This window comes from Anolis sagrei, chromosome 2 (assembly GCF_037176765.1).
Source record: "Anolis sagrei isolate rAnoSag1 chromosome 2, rAnoSag1.mat, whole genome shotgun sequence".
Lineage (NCBI taxonomy): Eukaryota > Metazoa > Chordata > Lepidosauria > Squamata > Dactyloidae > Anolis > Anolis sagrei.
This window is the reverse complement of record NC_090022.1, coordinates 300,957,655-300,984,559: the sequence shown is the minus strand read 5'-3', so window position 1 is coordinate 300,984,559 and position 26,905 is coordinate 300,957,655. Positions and strand designations below refer to the sequence as shown.

Genomic DNA, 26,905 nt, shown 5'->3' with positions numbered 1-26,905 from the left:
ATAACAACAATGAGGATGGCCAAAATAAGCAGGGCCTGGGAAGCATTGAGATCATGAGTAAGCCTCATCATTATCATTAGGAACAATAATAATAATAACAACAATAACAACAATGAAGATAACAGTGGCCGAAATAAGCAGGGCCTGAGAAGCATTGAGATCATGAGTAAGCCAGGCATTAAGATCATGAGTAAGCCTCATCATTATCATTAGGAACAATAACAACAACAACAACAACAACAACAACAATGAAGATAACAGTGGCCGAAATAAGCAGGGCCTGAGAAGCATTGAGATCATGAGTAAGCCTCATCATTATCATTAGGAACAATAATAATAACAACAACAATAATGAGGATGGCAGTGCTCAAAATAAGCAGGGCCTGAGAGGCACTGAGATCACGAGTAAGCCACATCATTATCATTAGGAACAACAACAACAATAATAACAACAACAATGAGGATGGCAGTGCCCAAAATAAGCAGGGCCTGAGAGGCATTGAGATCATGAGTAAGCCTCATAATTACCATTAGGAACAATAACAACAATGGCAGTGCCCTAAAGAACCTGTCCGAACGAATCTCCCCTTATGAACCTGCGAGGATTTTAAGATCACCTGGAGAGGCCCTGCTCTCGGTCCCGCCATCATCACAAGTACGGTTGGCAGGAACGAGAGACAGGTCCTTCTCAGTGGTGGCCCCTTGGCTATGGAACGCCCTTCTTAGGGAGATTAGATCGGTTTCCTTGCTCCTATCATTCTGGAAGAATCTTAAGACATGGCTATTTGAGCAGGCATTTGAGAATACGGAGTAACGAATATAATAACGGAATAACTATATGACGGAACTGGACATTGTTTTAATGAATATCGATTAAAGTACGCTTCATTATAATGTTTGATTTTATTATTGCTGATGTTTTAATATTGTATATTGTAATCTGTGTCCTTAGTGGCATTGAATTCTTGCCTTGTAAACTGCCTCAAGTCGCCAGAAGACTGAGAGGGGTGGTATAGAAATATACTAAATAAATAAGTAAATAAGCAGGACCTGAGAAGTATTGAGCTCATGAGTAAGCCTAATCATTACCATTAGGAATAATAATAATAATAATAATAATAAGGATGGCAGTGCTAGAAATAAGCAAGGCCTATGAAGCATTGAGATTATGAGTAAGCCTTATCATCATTATCACTAGGAATAATAATAATAATAATAATAATAATAATAATGGGAAAGATAGCAGTGTCTGGAGAAAACAGAGCTTGTGAGACAGTACCAAAATAAAGCAGGGCATGTGAGGCATTGAAATATTTACGAGGGCTAATAATCAGCATCGGGAATAAAAATAACCACAACAACAACAAAAAGGATGGCTTTGCTTGAGGGAAAGAACGCCTGTGAGGCAATGAGATCATGACTAGGGCTAATAGTCAGCATAAGGAATAGTGATGACAATAGTAGTAGTAGTAGTAGTAGTAGTAGTAATAATAATAATAGGGGTAGCAGTGCCCGAGGGAAACAGGACCTGTGAGGCATCAAGATCATGGGTAATGCTAATAATCGTAACCTTAGTAAGGAAATTAGAAGAAGGATGGCGATGCCTAAGGAAAATAGGGTCTGGGTGGCATTGAGAGGAAGTAACAACAACAACAACAACAACAACAACACAACAAGTAAGTAAAGCATTGAGAGTAAATAAGGCTCAGCAGCAGCACCAGGAATGATGATGATGATGATGATGATAACAGGAAAGATAGGAAAGATGGTGGGAGGCATTGAGAACACAGTAAGTAAAAAAGTACTAATAATAACAAGTAAGGCATTGAGAGTAAGTGAGGTTTATCATCAGCACCAGGAATAATGATAATAACAACAATAATAGTAATACTAATAAGGATGGTGGGAGGGATTGAGATGAAGTAATAAGTAATAATAATAAGTAAGGCATTGAGATTAAGTGAGGCTCAAAAGTAGCATCAGGAATCATGATAATGATAGTAGGAAGGTTGGTGGGAGGCACTGAAATTAAGATGTAAGAATAATAATAGTACTAAGCAATCAGGAAGGCATTAAGTAAGCCTCAGCATCAGCATCAGGAATAATAATGATGATGCTGATAAGGAGGGAAGAGGAGGAGGAGGAGGAGGCATTGAGATTAAGTAACAATAATAAGTAACAGGTAAGGCACTGAGAGTAAATGAGGTTCATCATCACCATCAGGAATAATGATGATGATGATGATGATGACAATAATAATAATTGGAAGGATTGTGGGAGGCATTGAGGTAATTCTCGAAATCCAGCATACAGATCTCATTTGCTGTGACATACTGTGTTTTTGTGTCAACAATAATAATAGCAAGAATAATAATAGGAAAGCCTGGCCCTGCAAGGCATCGAATTCACGAATCAGGATAATATCAATAACAATAATATCAATAATATTAATAATGGGAAGAATGGCCTTGTCCCTCAGTAAGAGGATAATAATCCAACCATTGCCTTCAGGAATAATAATAGGCAAATTGAGAATAATAATAATAATAATAATAATAATAATAGAGGGAAGCATTGAGATTAAATAATAATAAGTAAGGCATTGAGAGTAGGTAAGGCTCATTAGCAGCATCAGGAATAATAGTAATAATAATAATGGGAGGAATTGAGATTAAATTATTATTGTTATTATTATTATTATTATTATTATTATTATTATTAAGGTATTGAGAATTGGTAAGGCTCATCAGCAGCATCAGGAATAATGATGATGATGATGATGATGACAATGATCATAATAATAATAATAATAGGAAGGATAAGAAGGATGGTGGGAGGCATTGAGATTAAGTTATAATACTAATAAGGCATTGAGAGACTCATTATCAGCATAAGGAAATAATAATAATAATAATAATAATAATAATAATGGGAAGGATGGTGGGCCTGAGGGAAACAGGGCCTGGGAGGCATTGAGATCATGTGAAAGGCTAATATATTAATAACCTAACAATAATAATAGTAATATCATCGTTGTGACAATCTCATAGAATAATAATAAGAATAATAATAGCAAGAATAATAATAGGAAAGCCTGGCCCTGCATGGCATCGAATCCACGAATCAGGATAATTGTTGTTGTTCATTCGTTCAGTCGCTTCCGACTCTTCGTGACCTCATGGACCATTATTAAATTATTATTATTGTTATTATTATTATTATCATTATTAAGGTATTGAGAATTGGTAAGACTCAGCAGCAGCATCAGGAATTATGATGATGATGATGATGATAATAATAATAATAATAATAGGAAGGATAAGAAGGATAAGAAGGATGGTGGGAGGCATTGAGATTGAGATATATATATATATATATATATATATCAGTATATAGATACTGTAAATAAAATTATAATACTAATAAGGCATTGAGAGTGAGACTCATCATCAGTATAAGGAATAAATAATAATAATAATTGGAAGGATGGTGGGCCTGAGGGAAACAGGGCCTGAGAGGCAGTGAGATTATGAGAGAGGCTAACATATTAATAACATAAAAACAATAACAACAACAATAATATTGTTGTGACAATCTCACAGAATAAGAATAATAATAATAATAATAGCAAGAATAATAATAGGAAAGCCTGGCCTTGCAAGGTATTGAATCCACGAATCAGGATAATATCGTCATCAATAACAATAATATCAATAATATTAATAATGGGAAGAGTGGTCATGCCCCTCAGTAAGAGGATAATAATTCAACCATTATCTTCAGGAATAATAATAATAATGGGAGGCATTGAGATTAAATAAGAAGAAGAGGAGGAGGAGGAGGAATAATAATAGCAACAGTAATAAAAGGCCCTGCAAGGCATCGAATCCATGAATCAGGATAATATTGTCATCAATAACAATAATATCAATAATATTGACAATGGGAAGAATAGCATTGCCCCTCAGTAAGAGGATAATATTCCAACCATTACATTCAGGAATAATAATAATAATAATAATAATGGGAGGCACTGAGATTAAATAATAATAATAATAAGAGGAGGAATAATAATAATAATAATAATAGCAACAATAATAAAAGGCCCTGCAAGGCATCGAATTTACGAATCAGGATAATATTGGGTTGTAGGTTTTTTTTAATAATAGCAACAATATTCCAACCATTACCTCCAGGAATAATAATAATTATTATTATTCATAGTTCATATTATGCCTTTTACCAATAATAATATTAATAATAATAATGGGAGGCATTGAGATTAAATAAGAAGAAGGAGAAGGAGAGGAGGAATAATAATAATAGCAACAATATTCCAACCATTACCCCCAGGAACAATAATGATAATTATTATTTTTCATATTTCATATTATGCCCTTTACCAATAATTGGAGGCATTGAGATTAAATAAGAAGAAGAAGATGAAGGAGAAGAGGAGGAATAATAATAATAATAGCAACAATATTCCAAGCATTACCTCCAGAAATAATAATAATAATAACAATTGGAGGCATTGAGATAAAATAATAAGAAAGAGAAGAAGAGGAGGAGGAATAATAATAATAATAATAATAGCAACAACATTCCAACTATTACCTCCAGGAATAATAATAATAATTAGTATTTATATTTCATATTATGTCCTTTACCAATAATAATAATAATAATAAGAAGAAGAATGGCCTTGCCCCTTAGTAAGAGGATAATATCCCAACCATTACCTTCAGGAATATTAATAATAATAATAATAATAATTCATATGATGCCCTTTACCAATAATAATCATAACAACAATATAGGGCATAATATGGAATAGCCTTGGTGGGGGAGGGGGTGAAGGGGGTGCCAATGCAGGGCCAGAGACCCTCCCTGAGGAGGAGGAGGAGGGGGAAAGGGCTGGGCCTTGTCTCCTGTCTCTCTCACCAGAGGCTGCATCTCGGCCCTGACGGCGGGCACTTGGAAGCGGTCCATCTCCTCCATCATGGTGCCGGTGGGAAGGGAGGGAAGGAGAAGGCCAGGCCGAGGATGAGGAGCGGGGAAGAGGGCCTCGGCCTCAGGGACGCCGCATCCCCGAGAACGAGGAGAACGGAGGAAGGCGCCCTTCTCCTCCTGCTTCTTCTCCTTCAGTCAGTGACTCAGCCCAGCGCCTGCTTTGCTCTCTCCCTCTCTCTCCCTCACATCTCCTCAGAGTCTGACACCGCGCATGCGCGGGGAGGGCAACCCAACGGGCGCGCGGCGCTTCCTCTCCGGAACGCCTCATTCCCCCTTCGCCAATGGCGCCCAAGGCCCCGCCCATCTTATCTACATATCCATCGGGATAGGGCCAGGCCCAACTCGCTCCGCCTCCCTCATAAATAATTCAATAAGAACTGCACCCGGCGGGTCTCTCTCCTACAAAGCCCCGCCCATCTTATCTACATGTCCATCGGGATAGGGCCAGGCCCGGCTCGCTCCGCCTCCCTCATGAATAATTCAATAGGAACCGCACCCGGCGGGTCCTTCTCCAGCAAAGCCCCGCCCATCTTCTTAGCTACGTATTAATAGCCCCGCCCATCTTATCTACATATCCATCGGGATAGGGCCAGGCTCAGCTCGCTCCGCCTCCCTCATGAATAATTCAATAAGAACCACACCCGATAGGTCCTTCTCCAGCAAAGCCCCGCCCATCTTATCTACATATCCATCGGGATAGGGCCAGGCCCGGCTCGCTCCGCCTCCCTCATGAATAATTCAATAAGAAACGCACCGGGCGGGTCCTATTCCAGAAAAGTCCCGCCCATCTTATCTACATATCCATCGGGATAGGGACAACCTCTGCTCGCTCCGCCTCCCTCATGAATAATTCAATAAGAACCGCACCCGGCGAGTCCCTCTCCAGCAAAGCCCCGCCCATTTTATCTACATATCTATCGGGATAGGGCCAGGCCCGGATGGCGCCGCCTCCCTCATGAATAGTTCAATAAGAACCGCACCCGGCCGGTCTCTCTCCTACAAAGCCCCGCCCATCTTATCTACATATCCATCGGGATAGGGCCAGGCCCGGCTCGCTCCGCCTCCCTCATGAATAATTCAATAAGAACCGCACCCGGCGGGTCCCTCTCCAAGAAAGCCCCGCCCAATTTCTTATCTGCATATTCATAGCCACGCCCATCTTATCTACATATCCATCGGGATAGGGCCAGGCCCAAATGGCTCCGCCTCCCTCATGACTAACTCAATAGGAACCGCACCCGGCGGGTCCCTCTCCAGCAAAGCCCCGCCCATCTTCTTATCTACATATTCATAGCCCCGCCCATCTTATCTACATATCCATCGGGATAGGGCCAGGCCCAGCTCGCTCCGCCTCCCTCATGAATAATTCAATAAGAACCGCATCCGGTAGGTCCTTCTCCAGCAAAGCCCGAAGCCCCTCCCATCTTATCTACATATTCATAGCTCTGCGACTGTACCGGGACTGGATAGGGCTAAGCTCGGTTCGCTCCGCCTCCCTCATGAATAATTCAATAGCAGTCCTCCTCCAGTGAAGACTGCAACCCCGCCCATCTTTTCATCTATCTACATATTCATACTGGGACGGGATAGGCGAGGTCTGACCGGCTCCGCCTCCCTCATGAATAATTCAATAGCAGTCCTTCTCCAGCGATACATGTAACCCCGCCCATCTTTAATCTACATATTCATAGCTCTGCGCTTGTGCATGAGGATAGGAAGAAGCCCGGCTCGCTCCGCCTCCCTCATGAATAATTAAATAGCGGCTCCTCTCCAGTGACGCTCGCAGCCCAGCCCATCTTTAATCTACATATTCATAATCTGTGAATACGGATAGGGCGAGACCCGGCACGCTCCGCCTCCCTCATGAATAATTCAATAACTTCTTCTCCAAGGATACCCGCAGCCCCGCCCATATTCATAATCTGTGCGTACGGATAGGGCGAGGCCTGACTGGCTCCGCCTCCCTCATGAATAATTAAATAAGAACTTCAGTGGCGCCCGCAGATCCGCCCCTCAATCTACATATTCATAGCCCTGCGCCCCTGAAAGGGAAGCGGATAGGGCGATGCCTGGCTGGCTCCGCCTCCCTCATGAATAATTCAGTAGTCCTTCTCTAGTGTCGCCCGCAGATCCGCCCCTTAATCTACATATTCATAGCCTTGAGCCCCTGAGCGGGAAGCGGATAGGGCGAAGCCTGGCTGGCTCCGCCCCGTTATGAATAATAATCAGTCAAACTCACTCTTCCTCTGTCTGCCAAGAGGGGGATCGTACCATTCGGGATAAAAGGGAGGGGGGAAATGGAAGAGTCCAATCAGAAACCAAAGGGGGAGCATCAACTTCCGGCTGGTTGCTACGGAGACGGATGTCAACTTCCGGCAGCTGTCCAAAAGCGAGGAAGGCTTGAAATCGTGAGAAGGAGGAGAGTTTTCCCAAGATGCCGGCCAAGGAGAAGGGCAAGCGCAAGCAGGTACGGGGAAAGGAGGAAGGCCTAGGAGAAGAGCAATATAATTCAATAATTTATGTGTTCAGTTCTTGTGGGTTTTTTCGGGCTATATGGCCATGTTCTAGAGGCATTTCTCCTGACGTTTCGCCTGCATCTATGGCAGGCTTCCTCAGAGGTCTGCTGGAGCTGGGAAAAAAGGGGGTTTATATATCTGTGGACTGACCAGGGTGAGACAAAAGGCTTTTGTAAGTTGGGCTAGGTGTGAATCTTTTCAACTGACCACCTTGATTAGCATACAATGGGCTGACTGTGCCTGGAGCAAACTCTTAATGAAAGGTGCTTAGAAGTCCCTGCCTGTTTTTCTCTCTGCTGTTTTAATTTTAGAATTTTTTAATACTGGTAGCCAGATTTTGTTCATTTTCATGGTTTCTTCCTTTCTGTTGAAATTGTCCACATGTTTGTGGATTTCAATGGCTTCTCTGTGTAGTTTGCTCCAGGCACAGTCAGCCCATTGTATGCTAATCAAGGTGGTCAGTTGAAAAGATTCACACCTAGCCCAACTTACAAAAGCCTTTTGTTTCACCCTGGTCAGTCCACAGATATATAAACCCCTTTTTTTTCCCAGCTCCAGCAGACCTCTGAGGAAGCCTGCCATAGATGCAGGCGAAACGTCAGGAGAAATGCCTCTAGAACATGGCCATATAGCCCGAAAAAACCCACAAGAACTGAGTGATTCCGGCCATGAAAGCCTTCGATAATACAATTTATGTGTTATTTTTTATATTTAGTATATTTCTTTATATAATATTTTAGATTAATATTTATTTAATATATTTTATATTTCTTTATATATTATTTTTATACTATATATATAAATATATAAATGTAAAATATGAATTTATTTATATATATATAATATTTCTATATTGTGTATATTTATTTATATAATATTTCAGATTAATATATTTTTAATATATTTAATATATTTCTTTATATAATATTTTTATTATATATATATAAATGTAAAATATAAATATATTGATATGTTATTTCTGTATTTTGTATATTTATTTATATAATATTTTAGATTAATATTTATTAGTACATTTAATATATTTATTTATATATTATTTTTATTATATATATATATAAATCTAAAATATAAATATATTTATATGTTATTTCTGTATTTTGTATATTTATTTATATAATATTTTAGATTAATATTTATTTAATATATTTAATATATTTCTTTATATAATATTTTAGATTAATATTTATTAGTATATTTTGTATTTCTTTATATATTATTTTATACTATATATATATATATAAATCTAAAATATAAATTTATTTATATTATTTATATAAATAAATCTAAAAATATTTGTTATTCATATAAATAAATATAAATTTATTTATATTACATTAGTTTTGCAAAATTTTATATTTGTTTTATATAGTTTCCATATATATAGGAAAAGCTAACAAATTCATAATAAACTTTATCATATATATATATATATATATATAATGTTTTCAATTAATTTAATATTTGTTTTATATTTTACAATTATTTGTATATTATATTATATTTCATGTTTCTGTTTACCCTTCCGTTGTATTTATATTTACTTATATATTATATTTTAGAATTACATTTATATATAATATATATTACATTATTTGTATATTTTTATATATTGCTTTAGAGTTATATTTTAGATTTAGATTTATTTATATTTTTATATTTATGCATATACTTTTATATTTTACATTTATTTATATATTATTTTATATTTCATGTTTCTGTTTACCCTTCCATTGTATTTATATTTACTTAGATATGATATTTTAGAATTAGATTTATTTATATATATTATATTATCATTATATTTATTTATGTATTGTTTTAGATTTATATTTCATATTTATATTTATTTATATATTTATATTTATGCATATAGTTTTATATTTTACATTTATAGTTATACTTATTTATATATTGTTTTAGAATTATATTTATGCATATATTTTATATTTTACATTTATTTATATATTATTTTATATTTCATGTAGATGTTTACCCTGCCTTTGTATTTATATTTACTTAGATATTATATTTTAGAATTAGATTTATTTACATATATTACATTATCATTATAGTTATTTATATATTGTTTTAGGATTATATTTATTTATATATTTATATTTATGCATATACTTTTATATTTCATATTTATAGTTATATTTATTTATATATTGTTTTAGAATTATATTTTATATTTATATTTATTTATATATTTATATTTATGCATGTAGTTTTATATTTTATATTTATAGTTATAGCTCTTTATGATTTTTATTTTTCTATTTCAGATTTATATTTATTCATATAATTATATTTATGCATATCGTTTTATATTTTATATTTATAGTTATATTTTATTTTTAAATTTATATTTATAGCTATTTATGAATTTTATTTTTCTATTTTATTATTCTAGTCATTTATATATTTTATATTCATAAATATTAATATCTTTACCATGCTTTGGTACGCTCTCAGTTAACCAGAATTCTCAGGCAGCCGGCAAAAAACAAATCAAAGAAGTAATACTTTATTTTTTTAAAAAAAACATCATGTGTTTATAATATGTATAAGGTAAAGGTTTTCTCCTGACATTAAGTCCAGTTGTATCTGACTCTGGGGGTTGGTGCTCATCTCCATTTCTAAGCCGAAGAGCCAGTGTTGTCCATAGACACCTCCAAAGTCATGTAGCCAGCATGACTGCATGGAGCGCCGTTACCTTTCTCACCAGAGCAGTATCTATTGATCTACTCACACTTGCATGGCTTTGAACTGCAATGTTGGGAGAAGCTGGGGCTGACAGTGGAAGCTCACCCTACTCCCCTGATTCAAACCTGCGAACTTTCGGTCAAAAAGCTCAGCAGTTCAGTGCTTTAACCCACTGTGCCACCAGGGGCTCCATAATATGTATATTATAGTAATATATATTATACTAGCTGTCCCCTGTCACGCGTTGCTGCAACAGGCTGAACTTTAAACTGACTGGTGAGATGATTCCTTGATTGGCTTAAGTGTCCAGTTCCATCAAGACAAAGGATGCAAGACACAAAAGGACAAAAGTGACAGCTCCAAAATAACCAAGGGCTTTGCTGCCCATTCAGGAAATTAATAAATTCATGCTTGTTGAGCCTTCTCTTCCACGGGAGGAACAAGTGCTCACCCTCAGTTAAATGGACAAGCATCCTGAGATCATCTTGGGGACAAAGGGGATCATCTGTTTTGCGTACACACACAGGTCCTGATACTGAATGACTTGGGAAATAGCTGGAGGGATCCTGACCATGATTCTTGTTCCCAAGGGATTGCAAACTGAGGGCTCAGGGGAAGAAGCTGCATTCAAGATACATTTGATAAGATACAGGGGAGGAAGCTGCATTCAAGATACATTTTCCCAGGATAGGTAAAGCCCTCTGATTTTAAACACCACACCGTTGGATAGGAAAACAATCCTTTTACGGAAGATAATTAAAAAGCAGTATAGTAAAAAGCACTTTGAAGAAATAGATAAATCCAATTAGGTAGGAAGATAAGCAGGAACAAAGTAGTCCAGGGTAATAGTCCAGCAAAGTCAATGAAACAAAGGCAAAACTTCTCTAATAAAATCCAAAAAAAAAACAGGAAACATGGACCCAAGACATGAATATAAAATCACAGAATCCAGGAATCAAAACCAAGAAACAAAAGGCACTTAAACAAGAATCTTCCAAGCTAGGCTTCCATGAAACAAGGATGGGATCTTGACTTGATTCCAAATGATGCTTCATCTGACTACATATCCTGTGCTTGGGACTTTTATCTCCTCCTTAAGGTATGTCCCAAGCGCTCAGAAATTGGTTTCACTGTGACTGAGATTCCCTTATCTTCTTCTGTCTGGGCCTGGCAGAACGCCGAAGCCACTGTTCAGCTTTTCTGTTTTGACTAATCTCCTCCCATCTATCTATTTGGTCATTAATTTCTGCAGCTGGGCCAGGTGCTGAGCTGTTTTCCAACCCCAAATCATGAGAACTCTCTGGTAACAATTCATCCCCACACCCTTCAGGGACATTCTCATGGGAAACTACACTTTGAACAGGGATCTCCTGACCATTCTCTGCATCAATATCATTGACCAAACCATTGCCATCTTGAAACTCATTGACATCACTCTGCACATCCAAAGCACCCTGATCCTGAAACACAATCACAGGCTGAGCTCCAACACTTACACTAAGTATCATTTTATACATTTACGAGTCGCCGACAGGCTGAGAAAGGTGGTATACAAATACAGTAAATAAAATAAATAAATACATTTATTAAAGGGTTAGATTGGATAGAGTTCAGGGTACAGCTGCTGCTAGGTCCTTCCAGAGCCTCACGGCTTCTATGTTTCGGAATTTGAAACCATGGAAATGTTTTTAAAATAAAGAAGAAATCATATATCTTGTTTGAAGTCTTCTTATTGTTCTTAAACTTTTGAGGGGGGGGGGGGGGTGCCATGCCTCAATAACTTTGACATCACTGGGTTCCTGGGACTTATAGTTTTCTGTGACTTCCCTGTGCATTTGTGCTGGTACCTGACTGAACTACAATTCCTATTGAATCATAGCAATTATAGTGGTGCCAACCTGCATTAAATCTACAATGTAGATGCAGATTATGATATTTTTCCCCTGGTCTTGTCTTCCTTTCCCTCCTCCAGTCACTCCCAAAGGCCTCATCACCACAGCAGCCCTCCTAATGTGTTTCCGTACAGAGAATGATGCCTAATATATTATTGATTAAGACCCTATAATTAGCGCAAAATTGGCTGCATATCCTTAAAAGTCTATTTCATGGATAGATTTGTATCTCTCTAGCCTATCAATAATATTGCAAATTGCAATATTATGCATATTTTATGGATTGCCAAGATCCATGCAGCAAATGTTGCTCTCAGTGCCTTGTGCGTAAAACAAGCTATTAATAGAAAAAAGGGGAGCGCAGACAGAGCTAATCATGCGCCTGACATTTCCATATCCCCGGGATTGTGTTCTTCTTCAGCTGATCTCCAAAGAAGCACAGGACAGGCTGAAAGGAAGGAGGGGCTTGCAACTCTGAAATGACATAATCGTGGGTTTTGTTTTGCTTTTGAGTTCAGCGAGAATTCTCCATGTTCAGTGCTTTCTGGATCATTTCTAGGTGTCTTTGTACCAAGGACAAAACTGTTCATACACTTACTGATGAATCCCATTTCCCACCGTATATCTGTATGGCAGCAAATACCAGAGGCTTTTTATATGAGGCAGGTTTGCTTCTCGGTGAAAAGGTGAAAGCGAGATGATGATGATGATGATGATGATGACGACGACAACAACAGCTCATGCTATGCATGGTAACGGCAACCTATAGCCTTCTCCATACTGATGTATGGCTCGATTTCTAGACTATCCCTGTTTCCTATATAGTCTTTTTTTTTTGCAGCTATTGTGTTGCTCTTGCTTTAAATTCTCTTGTTCTCGTGAATATTTGACTAAAAATTCTGTAAACAATGCCTGGTGAGATTAGGAAGGCCGCCACCTTAGAAATTTTCAAGAGGGATCTCAAAACCTGGCTTTTCCGATGTGCTTTTGGAGAATTTATGTCCTGTCTATAGTCTTATTCACAGGCCCAGCGTGCGACAGCACAGCCTTTTATTCAATTGATTGGATCTGCCCAGTCTTCTGATGTTTTGGAGACAAGATATTGGACAAAGGACAAAGGTTTGGGACAGAAGCCCCTTCTCTCCTCCTCTTCTTCTTCCTCCTCTTCTTCTCCTTCTTCTTCTTCTTCTGTGGAAGTTCACTTGCTTCTCTTGCAGAGTTTAGCTTTTAAGTGTTTCCCATCATGCAGTTAAAACTAAATTTACTTGAATTTGCTCGATTGCCCCTGATGTCGATTTAATTGAAATACGAGCCAGTGCCCGAAACAATTACCTTCTCCCTTCCTTGTCAATTGCCTTTCCTGCCAGATAACCACTTCTATAGAGTAGACTCCTCTCTGTCGTGGGGAAGAGCAGCTAGGCTTTGTTTGCTGCTCAAAATTGGCAATTTGCTGCCTCAATTGGATCTGAATTAATCTGCCGTCTGGGAATCTCGTTATCTGTTGTGTTGCTTAAATCATATTAAATTAGCACCAAGCTAAAAAGATAATGGCCAGGGATTGGTTCAATTGACTACCATTTTTTCCATATGATGGGAGCGACTTTGCGGAGGCAGGAGTTGACTTATTACACTATGTAACAAAATTTGGGGGAAAAATATGTTCCTGGTTTGAAAGTGTTATTTCCTGTTTAATTGTGCCATCCTTACTTTGAAAGTAGTTGTTATATTCCAGAAACTTTGTTGATTTTGTGGCTGCCACAAACTATGTTGAATTGGTTGAGATTCTGTAAGATAGTCATTGAAAAACTAGACCAAGACGTGCTGCAGGATGTCCCTCTTGCATAGACAAAATTTTGGCAGTTTAACAAACTTTCCCCATGTTCTTATGATAGAATTAGGAAATTGTATTTATAACCCAGGAGCAAAAATCGTGTTGCATAGTGTTATGAGAAGCAATCTGTATTTGCATCTTGTGAATGATTTTTCAATGTACTTACTTACTTACTTACTTACTAGGTGATCCCTCGTAGTCCAAGTATGATAGTCCTCCAAGCTTGTGTCGGTGGGTCCATAGGTGACTGTGGAGCCCAATTCTTGATCTGCATCTTCTCCCACAGTGAGGGCATTGGTTTCCAGGTGGAAGGTGGTCCTGGTCGGGGTTGGCTTGATGCGCCTTCCTCTTGGCACGTTTCTCCCTTTCGCCCTCCATTCGTGCCTCTTCAAATTCTACAGCACTGCTGGTCACAGCTGACCTCCAGCTTGAGTGTGCTGTCGCACGCTGGGCTTGTGCATCAGACTGTAGACAGGACATAAATTCTGTGTGCCCAATGGGACACCAGGGCTGTCTCAGATTAAAGGCCTTTGGATTTCCTTAAACAGAGTCTTTAGATTGCTTAAAGGTTCAACAAAGTTCTTTATTAAAGAAAACAAACAGGTACTTTAAGGCTTTCTTAACAGTCTATTGGCTCTCTCTCAATCTTGTCCACAGGGAACAGGCACTACCTTCATAACTGTAACTAATGGGGAAATCCTTAACTTCTAATCTGGCCAGTCTGTCCTTGCACCTGATGGCGTGGAGCCCCTGCACCCAGTACCAACTGCTTCTGGCTTCCGCGAGTGACCCTTACCAAGCAGAGCTTTGTAGACTTCCAAGGGAAAAGGAGTTCAGGTTTCAGTGATGGCTGGCTGAAGTCCCTCAGCGAAGGAGCCAAGCTGTGGGCTGTATAACTCCGGCCAAGCTGTAGAAGACGAAGCTTTCTACAGGAGCTCTTGGTATTATGTCCTGCCTGGAAAGTTTCTCTGTGTGGACTGAACTCAAAATGCCTCCTATTCCCTCCAAAACCCCAAAAGGGGGCGGGACCAGGTAACCTAACAATAATTGACAGGTGGCTTGCCCTATGATTGCAGCCAAAAGAAGCCACCTATCTGCACAGTCCCTGAAACTTAAGACTACAACAAACATTCAATGCAATTCATGCAGTTCACATAACTCCAATTTTGCATTAACTGATTATAATTCACTTATGGGCCCAAGTCATTGTCCTGGAAGGAATGCATAATGCAGGTTTGACTGTAGATTACAGAAAGGACAATCTCAACCAATATCATTTATTTATTTATTTTAAAAAATTGTATTCTTCTCCCCTCTATTGTATTCTTCTCACCTCTTCTCACCTCTATTGAGGGACTCAGGCCTGTTTCCAACAACAATCTCACAGACAATCAATAAAACGTCATATTTCATATTACAACAGAACATTAAAACAGCAAATACAATCAAGAACTACAATGGTCGGTCGTCATACTAAAATCGTTGTTCAACATCATCCACCCATATCTCAGGGTATTAGCTCACTCATCAATGCCTGTTTCCATAACCAAGTTTTCACCTGTTTTCACCTGTTTCCTGAACGTCAAGATAGAAGGGGCGGTTCTGATCTCCAGTGGGAGAGAGTTCCAGAGCTGAGGGGCCATCACCGAGAAGGCCCTGTCCCTCATCCCCACCAGGCGCGCTTGCGAGACTGGTGGGACCGAGAGCAGGGCCTCTCCAGAGTGATCTTAACAATCTTGACGGTTCATAGGGGAGAATACATTCAGAGAGGTAAACTGGGTCGGAGTCGTTTGAACCTTAGCAAGTCATTAGTCGGAATTGTACTTCTGCAAGAAGGCTGGGGAGGTGGGTGAACCTTATGGTATTAATAATAATTCTAATCATGCAGGTCAAGGCAGAGTACAGTTAAAACAGACAGGTAACTATGACAATATTATTAAAATACATATAGCAAAAGACGCACAAGATCAAAGATTGACACCAATAAAAAGCAGATCAAATTCACAGTTTTAGCAGCCACTCGCCAAGTGTCCAATTTCCTCTTGCAGAAGATACAATAGACTCTCAGTTAACTAGAACTCAAGCAACGGGACTTCTTAAGCAGCCAGCCAAAATCAAAGAAACAATACTGTTTTATAATAAGTAAAACTACAGTATTATATTAAGTTTCACTTTATTTGCCTTACTTTAATTTTAAGGGGCTATGGTAGCATAACGAGTTCAACCACTAGCTGCAGGAAAGCTGCTGGTTGGAAGGTTGGCAGTTCAAAGCCATGAGTTGGGGTGAGCTCTCGACTGTCAGCCCTAGCTCCTGCCAACCTAGCAGGTTGAAAGCATGCAATGCAAGATCAATAGGTACCACCTCAGCGGGAAAGTAAAAGGGCACCCCATGCAGATATGCAGACATGCTGGCAACACAAATGGAGATGTCCATGGTCAACAGGCTCCTTGGCATGGAAAAATAGAACAGCAACCCCTCCCCATGGCCAGAGTTGAGCATCACCTCCAGACACCGGAGATGGTAAAAGGGGAAGCCCTTTACCTTCGTCTGCGTTGTATGTTGTTGTTCACTGTATGTATAAAAAGGCATTGAATGTTTGCCTCATATGTGTTTTGTAATCCGCTCTGAGTCCCTCCAAGGAGATAAAGCGGAATATAAATAAAGGGTATTATTATTATTATTATTATTTATTTATTTATTTATTTATTTATTGTATTTCAATTTGAACCTTAAGTCAATACAGAGTTTTTGATAAATTATAGTATGGGCTATAGTAGTGCTTTGTGCTTATTTTTATTAGTAACTCTCAAGCAACCAGAAATGACATTTATCCAGCACCTGCCAATCCCCATGGGTGCCAATTAACTGAGAATGTGCTGTGTATTTACTCCAAATCTTCTTTTCTTTCAGATGGACCCTGAAAGCACGCATTTATTAAACTTTTTGGTGTGATTTTAGAGCTGACTGCACAATGTCTAGCTAAAATGATGTTGTTTGTTGGGTTTATTTTTAGTGTTGCTATGGCTTTTTGTGTTGCTCGTCTTCTTTCTTGCATGCCACTTTGAGGAAATACTGTATTTTGAAAAGCAGGCTAGAAAACTCCTCAATGAATAAAATATCCTTTTTATTGCACAATGCTGGGCATGAATATTTCAGAACACGATAACTGTACATAATAGTTGTTATAGCTGAACTGGGATCTCTGCCTTGAAGAGCCATGATAGAAAACGACGTATTTGAATTTCTTTTGTTAGTTTAAAAAGAGTAATGTGTAATATAAGGCTCTGATGGGTTGCATGTCTTTTTGTCTTGTTTCTAGAGCATAGGTGCAGTGAGAACTTCCAAAACCAATCTTAGGAGGCGGGTAAGGCATTTTGATTCTCAACACACTTTTTCCAAGTCAGTGTGTGATTCCAGTGGATATTCCTCTATCTCCATAACTTTGGAACTGGAGTCTAGGGAGAGATCTGTATTTGTTTATTTAGTTTGTGTTGACACCATTATGTCATGATGATATGAATGGAAATGTATGAAAGATGTATGGTTGGGATCTATACATGCTAGAGATGTCATCCTAAGATTGAGACCTCGGAAACTACAAAAAGAAAAGAACTGGTGAATTATAATTAAAAGTTGCTGATGAGAACTGCTGTTGATGACCAGAGACAATGATTAACTCTGTGGTGGAAAACAACATGTTTACATTACCAAAGACAATGGCTCCTTTAAGTAAGGAAGTCAACACAGTGGCTCCTTACATTTAAGAATAACCGCATTGAGTTGCCTGTTTGGGCTGAAAAATGCGGTATAGAAATAAAGCAAATAAATAAATAAATAATAAAAACCAACATCACTTTAGGAAGCAAACTATGTTTCATACACCAGAGCAGGAAGACTTCTGATCTTAAATACCACACCAGCTTGGTAAAATCAGCAAGCTGTTTTGTTGAAGAATATATGTAGGCAAAGCAGTAAGAATAGCAAAAAACAGTAAAGATCCAATACAAGTAAAATAGTCCCAAAGCTCAAAGGAAAACGAGATCCAAAAATCCATAAAAATCCATGGAACTAGGCACATGAAACCATGAAACTTGACAGCAGGAGAAATCTCATAGACAAAATGGGAGCTTGGCAAGAACTTGATACATAAAACTAAGAGCATTGAAAACAAGACAATGATCAATTTCTGACGTTGACCCAAATGAGGCAGCCCTTTCCCATGTATCAATATAAGTCTTTTCCAGGTTCTGAAACTGAAAGGAAAGCGTTTCTCTTAATCTTGCTAACAGATAGCAGTTTGTTATCTTTTTTTCTGCTGTAAGCAAATGGACCGTCTGAGTCTTTGCACACTCTGTCTCTGTTTACAGAAACTTTGCTTTCTGTCTAAGTTCTCATTATTACCTCTCTCTGAACTCTTATTATTTCCTGCACCTGAAAATTATCTTCAGCCAGTTGCTCTGAGAAAGGTTGTGAAGGGCCCCTCTCAAGAATGCCGCCTTGGGAATCTTCCTGAAACAGTTAAGGGCTCTTGTTTGAGCTTAACTCAGGCACAAGCAAACTCTCATCCCCAAAGCCACCATCAAGAACATCAGCATTAACATGAACATCAGACACAATCACAGGCTGAACAGGCTGACATACAACACAGTGCTCCTTATTATTATTATTATTATTATTATTATTATTATTATTATTGCCAATACCATCAACATCAGCATGATTGGCTCTGTTGTCTGTGGTTCTTCTAGGATGATGACAGTGGTATCGAACTTGGAGAAGGGGCTGATGAATGGACCCAGGCCAGGACCTTGCTCAAGCCCCCGGATCAGCTGGAGCTGACAGATGCGGTGAGTCAATGCGGATGAGAACCGTTTGAGGGTCTAGTTTCAATAACGTTCATTGTCTTTGTAGGACGTACATACATACAGCATAAGGCAGGGGCAAGGCAAGCCCTGGTGCCAAATCCTCATTCAGCCCAAAGCCACGCTAAAGCAAGTAATGGTTTCTAACCTGCTATGAACCCACAGGGTAAAGGCAAAGAAAAGGTTTATGTAAGTAAATGATTGCAGCACATAGCAAAAGTGACATAAGAGTTATATTATTTACCAAATCCTGGTTCTCACTTTTGAATGCAGAGACCAGTAGTAAAGCTCCCCTGAAGTGTATTGTTTTCCCCACTATTTCTTTTATCTATGATGGAACTTCATCTCAAAAAGTTCTTTTGAACGTGTTATAAAACAACAAGAATGCTTCACTCATTGTGGCAAAGCCGTTCAGCCATTACTCCGCAATATCTTAATTTTTGAAATGAACTCCATTAGGGCCTTCTTTACCAAAATATTCAACGTATTACAGGTGACGGTAGGACTTTTGATTCAGTGCCTTGGACTGCGAGAAGATCCAACCAGTCCATCCTCCAGGAAATAAAGCCCGACTGCTCATTGGAGGGAAGGAGACTAGAGGGAAAGTGGAAGTCCTTTGGCCACATCATGAGGAGACAGCCAAGCCTAGAGAAGGGAATGATGCTGGGGAAAGTGGAAGGCAAAAGGAAGAGGGGCCGACCAAGGGCAAGATGGATGGATGGCATCCTTGAAGTGACTGGACTGACCTTGAAGGAGCTGGGGGTGGTGACGGCCGACAGGGAGCTCTGGCGTGGACTGGTCCATGAGGTCACAAAGAGTCGGAGACGACTGAACGAATGAACAACAACACTCTCCTTCCTTGCAAACATGTAGAAGAGAAGGTGTTTTGTTTATGTGGGAGATGATGAATGCTGTTCAGCAAATGCAAAAAGTCAACACTGCCATTTTTCCAGTGAAAACCATCTAGGGTTTTTTTGTTTTTTGTTTTCGTCGTGTCAGGAGCGACCTGAGAAACTGCAAGTCGCTTCTGGTGTGAGAGAATTGGCCGTCTGCAAGGATGTTGCCCAGGGGACGCCCGGATGATTTTTTTTATTTTTTTTTACTCATCCTTGTGGGAGGCGTCTCTCATGTCCCCGCATGAGAGAGCTGGAGCTGATAGGAGGAGCTCATCCGCCTCTCCCCAGAATCGAACCTGAGAAATACCACACTAAAAAGAGGTTCACGGGAGCAAACTGCAGGTCTCTCTCAAAATCTAAGGAAAGAGATTCAGTCTAAACCAGGGGTCTTCAAACTTTTTAATCAAAGGGCCTTGCCACAGTCCCTCAAACTATTGGAGGGCCGGATTATAATTTGAAAAACACACACACACAAATGAATATCATGCACACTGCACATATCTTATTTGTAGTGCAAAAAAACCACTTAAAAACAATACAGTAATTAAAATGAAGAACAAATTTAACAAGTAAACTTATTGAAGTGACTGGACTGACCTTGAAGGAGCTGGGGGTGGTGACCGCCGACAGGGAGCTCTGGCGTGGGTTGGTCCATGAGGTCACAAAGAGTCGGAGATGACTGAACGAATGAACAACAACAAAACTTATTAGTATTTCAGTGGGAAGTGTGGGCCTGCTTTTGGCTGATAAGATAGGATTGTTGTTGTTGTTGTTCCTGTTGTGTGCTTTCAAGTCATTTCAGACTTAGGTTGATCCTGAGCGAGGGTCAGGTAAATGATCTTGGAGGGCCCTTGTCTGAGGACCCCTGGTCTAAACAGTAGGAGGTCTCTCAGAGTTGACCTTCTGCTTTTCCCCAAACGCAGGAGCTGAAAGAGGAGATCACCCGGATCCTGACGGCCAACAACCCGCACGCCCCGCAGAACATCGTCCGATACAGTTTCAAAGTAAGTGCTTCCCTTGCTTTGGGCTCCAAGGCGGCAAAGAGGGGCCGCAGACAAACAGGCGAGACATCTCCCCTCAAAACAGACCAGAACAGACATTTGGTAAAGTTATAACAAAGCTGAAACAGAATGGAATGAATCTGATAAAAGACCTCTTGAACTCAGATGGGACAATTAAGGATTGGGAGACAATAAAGGATAAATGCGGTCAAGGTAATTGGCTTCTTTGGAATGGATTAAAACAAAGGATCATTAAAGAGAAGAAAAAAGAAGGCCCTGAAACAGCCCTAGACCAAATTCTAAAATGGAAAATAGAAAAGGAGAAGGGGCTGATGGGGTTTATTTATGAGAAATTAATCGGAATACAATATAACTTGAAACAAGCCTTGATAGAATTATGGAAAGAAGATTTAAATAATAAAGTTTTAGAAATAGAAAATTGGATTGACTCAATTAAAAGTCTTAAGCATATAAAGATCAGAGAAACGCAAAGGAAATTATTGACTAGATGGTACAGAACCCCAATTAAAATAGCCCAGATGACAAAAAACACCACAAAACTTTGTTGGCATGGATGTGGGAAAATTGGCTCTTATTCCCACATGTGGTGGGAATGTGATAGAGTACAAGAGTTCTATAGCAAGGTAATGAAGGAAATGGAAGAAATAATAGGTTATAAACTGGCCTTGAATAAAATAGAACTTTTTACAAAGAAATTAGACAAAAAAGATAATTGCAAAGACTGGGAGGAAATTATAAAATACATGATATTAGCTGCCCAAGCAACTGTAGCGTTGGGGTGGAAAGATTATAGAAAATGGGAGGTTAAAAAATGGTATGAGTATTTAGCAGAATATATGCTCCACGAGTACATCTACGAAAAAAGAAGCAAATACACAACAAGCCGACTTAAGAAAACTTGGACGCAGAAATGGGAAAGACTGATAGAAAAAGTGGAAGGAAATGAAAGATACAAGGTGCTAAACCATTCTCTTTATACAATTGTTCAATTAAATTAAGTTCTGAATTAAGGTATTTACTGTTCCCTGAAGGGTGGGGGAGGGGGGGGAGGGGTATAAAATCGTAAGACACAAGGGTAAGGTGAAGGGGAGACAGATAAGAGCACTAGGTAATTATAATGTGATATGTGTTATATGGTATGTGATATGTTTCCAGAATGTAATTTAGTAACTGAATTTCTAACAATGAATGGATGTGATGGTATTATATTTGTGTCGGAAAATTCTAATAAATAGATTTAAAAAAAAAAACAGACCAGAAATGAAATCAGGCAATTGGTTTTCCAAATCTGGAGTTGTAGGGATGCTAACTCAGTGGATTTCCGTGATGTGGGGCAGGGGGGAGTGCTGTGATCCCAATGGGACAGGGTACATTATGTCATGAATGACTTTTCAATAACTTTGAAGCATAGGTTCTTTTTATTGCAATTTCCAGTGTGAGAAGATATATCAGATTACAGAAAACATTTAGACAAAGAATGACATTGGACATACAGACAGACAGATTCTATGCAACTACATTGGATTTACAATTACATTGGTTAACAAACAAACAAAGGGGAATTACATTTTCACTCAGCATTCACACACATGTACACGCATTCATCCACATGCTTCTTGCATGTGGATGAATGCTTCATCCACATGCTTCTTGCATGCTTCTTGCATTTCCTGCTTCTTGGCAGGGGGTTGGACTGGATGGCCCATGAGGTCTCTTCCAACTCTTTGATTCTATGATTCTATGCATCCAAATATTGCCATATCCTTTTCTCCCTCCTTGGAGAAGCACCTGTTAGGCCAGACCCTGCTTTCCTGCAGCCTGCCAATGCATAGTTCGAAAACTTCCATAACGCCATAACTTCAGAATGCTGAAATGCCAAAACTTCTTTCCCTAAGAACAGTGCCAAGGACCAGAACTCTGTTTTCCATACAGCAGAACCTGACTCCCTGCACAAAATCCAAGACTCCAAAAGCGCACTTCTTCCTCTTCCCTTAAGAAAGAAGCCCCAAAGTGTCCAGAATCCTGCTTTCCCAGAGCATACCTGACACTCTCTGAATACACCACCTCTGTCCTTCCCATGGAGCAGAGCATGGTGGGTGGAACAGACTCCTTGGTCTGCCACGATTTGAGCATTATTAGGCTGAGTCTTTTATAGGAAAATTCTGCTGATGTTGTCCCAAAGCTGTAAATTAATGATAGACATCTTCCATCCTGGATTCATCCTGGAAACTGGCCAGATGTTTACACTTCTTGGTTGGTGTTGATCTTCTTGATTGGTGTTGATCTTATGTTGACTTCCTTCTTAACATAAGGAAGGTTGCAAACATAGAATCATAGAATCATAGAATCAAAGAGTTGGAAGAGACCTCCTGGGCCATCCAGTCCAACCCCATTCTGCCAAGAAGCAGGAATATTGCATTCAAATCACCCCTGACAAATGGCCATCCAGCCTCTGCTTAAAAGCTTCCAAAGAAGGAGCCTCCACCACACTCCGGGGCAGAGAGTTCCACTGCTGAACGGCTCTCACAGTCAGGAAGTTCTTCCTAATGTTCAGATGGAATCTCCTCTCTTGTAGTTTGAAGCCATTGTTCCGCGTCCTAGTCTCCAAGGAAGCAGAAAACAAGCTTGCTCCCTCCTCCTCCCTGTGGCTTCCTCTCACATATTGATACATGGCTATCATATCTCCTCTCAGCCTTCTCTTCTTCAGGCTAAACATGCCCAGTTCCCTAAGCCGCTCCTCATAGGGCTTGTTCTCCAGACCCTTGATCATTTTAGTCACCCTCCTCTGGACGCATTCCAGCTTGTCAATATCTCTCTTGAATTGTGGTGCCCAGAATTGGACACAATATTCCAGATGTGGTCTAACCAAAGCAGAATAGAGGGGTAGCATTACTTCCTTAGATCTAGACACTATGCTCCTCTTGATGCAGGCCAAAATCCCATTGGCTTTTTTTGCCGCCACATCACATTCCTGGCTCATGTTTAACTTGTTGTCCACGAGGACTCCAAGATCTTTTTCACACGTCCTGCTCTCGAGCCAGGCATTGTCCCCCATTCTGTATCTTTGCATTTCATTTTTTCTGCCAAAGTGGAGTATCTTGCATTTGTCACTGTTGAAGAAGCCCCAAAGTGTCCAGAATCATGCTTTCCCATAGCATACCTGACACTCTCTGAATACACCACCTCTGTCCTTCCCATGGAGCAGAGCATGGTGGGTGGAACAGACTCCTTGGTCTGCCACGATTTGAGCATTATTAGGCTGAGTCTTTTATAGGAAAATTCTGCTGATGTTGTCCCAAAGCTGTAAATTAATGATAGACATCTTCCATCCTGGATTCATCCTGGAAACTGGCCAGATGTTGATCTTCTTGGTTGGTGTTGATCTTATGTTGACTTCCTTCTTAACATAAGGAAGGTTGCAAACATTTCCTTTATCACTGTCCCAGTTCTTATCAGAGTTTACTCTTCAGGTCTCATTAACAGGTTTTAGTCACAAAGCAGTAAGCAGGTAGTAAGTCATTGCAGGCCTTAATATTATACTGGTGTTTCCAAAATTATTAGCTCCATCCATACAACTTCCATTCTTCCATTCATTCCCACACATCATATTAAATTCACATTTATCAAATTTGCACATTGAATTTCTTGTGACACTTTTGGTCTCATTGAGGGCAGAAACATCCCTCCTTCCTCCAACTCTAATTCTGTTTTACATAGGGTATGTTCAGTTTGCAAGTTAAACAGATAGAGTGATAAAGTGCAACCCTGCCCGACTCTTGGCTGTCCCATAAGATAACAAGTAGGCAACCTTAAGCTGTTGCCTACTGAGCAACACACTGAATTGTTTGAAGGTATTGGCTAAAGCTTGGTAGAGAAAAAATGTCTCGTAAGTCCTGAAAGACGGTTGTAAGGACAAGTTTGTAGTTCATTTGTTTACTGGCACCTTCCAGATTGGTAAGAAAACAGCAACATGATATTAGAACCCTGAGCATCCTACTAATCTGGTTTATTTATTTATTTATTTATTTATTTATTTATTTATTTGGGGTTCTTTTACCCCGCCCTTCTCACCCCGAAGGGGACTCAGGGCGGCTTACAGAAACAAGGCACAATTTGATGCCTGCATCACAAACAATCATACACAAAATTACAACAATTCACAGTTGACATGCATGCATTATAACCATAAAATCAATAAAAATCAATAAAATCATTAAAACCAAATACAAACCCAGTTTCTCCTCTTACATGGTCAGCGTTTGTTAACACCTAGATCTAGTTTTTCGTTCCATTCATCCATCCTGCTGGTCTTACTTGCCTGATTGTCTGATTTAATTGCCAGAGTGCCCAAAGGCCTGGTCCCATAACCAAGTTTTCACCCTCCTCCTGAAGGCGAGGAGGGATGATGATGCCCTGATCTCCCCCGGGAGTGAGTTCCACAGGTGGGGGGCCACCACTGAGAAAGCCCTGCTCCTCGTCCCCACCAGCCTCGCTTGTGACAGTGGTGGGGTCGAGAGCAGGGCCTCCCCAGATGATCTCAGACTCCGGGGTGGGACGTAGAGGGAGATGCGTTCGGACACGTCTTTACTTTCCTCCTGAAGGAGAGGAAGGATGTTGATGACCTAATTTTCCCTGGGAGTGAGTTCCACAGGTGGGGGGCCACCACTGAGAAAGCCCTGCTCCTCGTCCCCACCAGCCTCGCTTGTGACAGTGGTGGGGTCGAGAGCAGGGCCTCCCCAGATGATCTCAGACTCCGGGGTGGGACGTAGAGGGAGATGCGTTCGGACACGTCTTTACTTTCCTCCTGAAGGAGAGGAAGGATGTTGATGACCTAATTTTCCCTGGGAGTGAGTTCCACAGGTGAGGGGCCACCACTGAGAAGGCCCTGCTCCTCGTCCCCACCAATCTCACTTGTGATAGCGGTGGGGTCGAGAGCAGGGCCTCCCCAGATGATCTCAAACTCCGGGGTGGGACGTAGAGGGAGATACGTTCGGACAGATACGCTGGACCGGAACCGTATAGGGTTTTGTAGGTCAAAACCAGCACCTTGAATTGTGCTCGGAACTGAATCGGCAGCCAGTGGAGCTGGCACAACAGGGGGGTGGTATGCTCCCTGTATGTCGCTCTGGTGAGCAATCTGGCTGCCGCTCGTTGGACTAGTTGAAGTTTCCGAACAGTCTTCAAGGGCAACCCCACGTAGAGAGCGTTGCAGTAGTCTATTCGGGATGTAACAAGAGCGTGGACCACCGTGGCCAGATCAGACTTCCCGAGGTACGGGCGCAACTGGTGCACAAGTTTTAGTTGTGCAAAAGCTCTCCCAGCCACCGCTGAGACCTGGGGTTCCAGGCTCAGTGGTGAGTCTAGGATCACTCCCAGGCTGCGAACCTGCGTCTTCAGGGGGAGTGTAACCCCATCCAGCACAGGCTGTAACCCTATACCCTGTTCGGCCTTACGACTGACCAGTAGGACCTCTGCCTTGTCTGGATTCAATTTCAATTTGTTTCTCTTGTGCCCAACTGCTGCTGCTGCTGCTTCTGCTTCTGTTGGTTGTTTTTCTAAGCTGCATCAACGAAGGGAAGAGTTTCTCTCTGGAGATAACTCTTCTCCAGTCGTAAAAGATTTAGATACGTCATTTAGACCAAGAATCTTTTTTTTCCTGCTGTGAATATCGCATGCGATCTCTGGCATAGCACGTTTGTTTAAAGTATTTTTAGCCCTCGCTTCAGCTGGAAAAAAAAAAAAAACCTCCCACAGAGTTTTCACAGATCGATACAAATCAGACCATGCCAGCTTAGCATCTAAGACACTGACCGACATCATCATTTCGGGCATCATCTTAGGCCCGAAATGGCCTGGGATGAGAATGAATATTTATTATTATTATTATTATTATTATTATTATTATTATTTTATTTATTTATTTATTTAAAACTTTTCTATCCCAATCTTCTCTACCTCTGCAGAGGGACTCAGGCTGGCTAACAGCAAAGACTCAATGCTCATCGCTGAGCCTGGAACCCCAGGTCTCGGCGGTGGCCGGGAGAGCTTTTACACAATTAAAACTTGTGCACCAGTTGCGCCCCTACCATGGGAAGTCAGATCTGGCCACAGTGGTCCACGCTCTTCTTACATCCCGTATAGACTA

The 26,905-nt window shown here is 40.2% G+C and overlaps 2 protein-coding genes across 3 annotated transcripts in view; one reads left to right on the top strand and one right to left on the bottom strand.

Annotated features, from left to right (window-relative positions):
- FAM219A (family with sequence similarity 219 member A) overlaps positions 1-5,272 on the bottom strand; it is a 117,162-nt gene extending 111,890 nt beyond the window's left edge. Inside the window, exon 1 of one of the 2 annotated variants that reach the window (XM_060761136.2) lies at positions 4,945-5,272. In XM_060761136.2, the coding sequence (XP_060617119.1) occupies positions 4,945-5,004 (60 nt within the window). In that variant the 5' untranslated portion in view covers positions 5,005-5,272. The remainder of the gene's footprint in view (positions 1-4,944) is intronic. The other variant, XM_060761135.2, reaches the window with a different exon arrangement.
- Positions 5,273-7,324: 2,052 nt separating this feature from the next.
- The window catches only part of DNAI1 (dynein axonemal intermediate chain 1), a 186,220-nt gene continuing 166,639 nt past the window's right edge, over positions 7,325-26,905 (top strand). The window contains exons 1-4 of the mRNA XM_060761145.2: positions 7,325-7,480; positions 17,300-17,344; positions 18,729-18,827; positions 20,662-20,742. Of these exons, the coding sequence (XP_060617128.2) occupies positions 7,448-7,480; positions 17,300-17,344; positions 18,729-18,827; positions 20,662-20,742 (258 nt within the window). The 5' untranslated portion in view covers positions 7,325-7,447. The remainder of the gene's footprint in view (positions 7,481-17,299; positions 17,345-18,728; positions 18,828-20,661; positions 20,743-26,905) is intronic.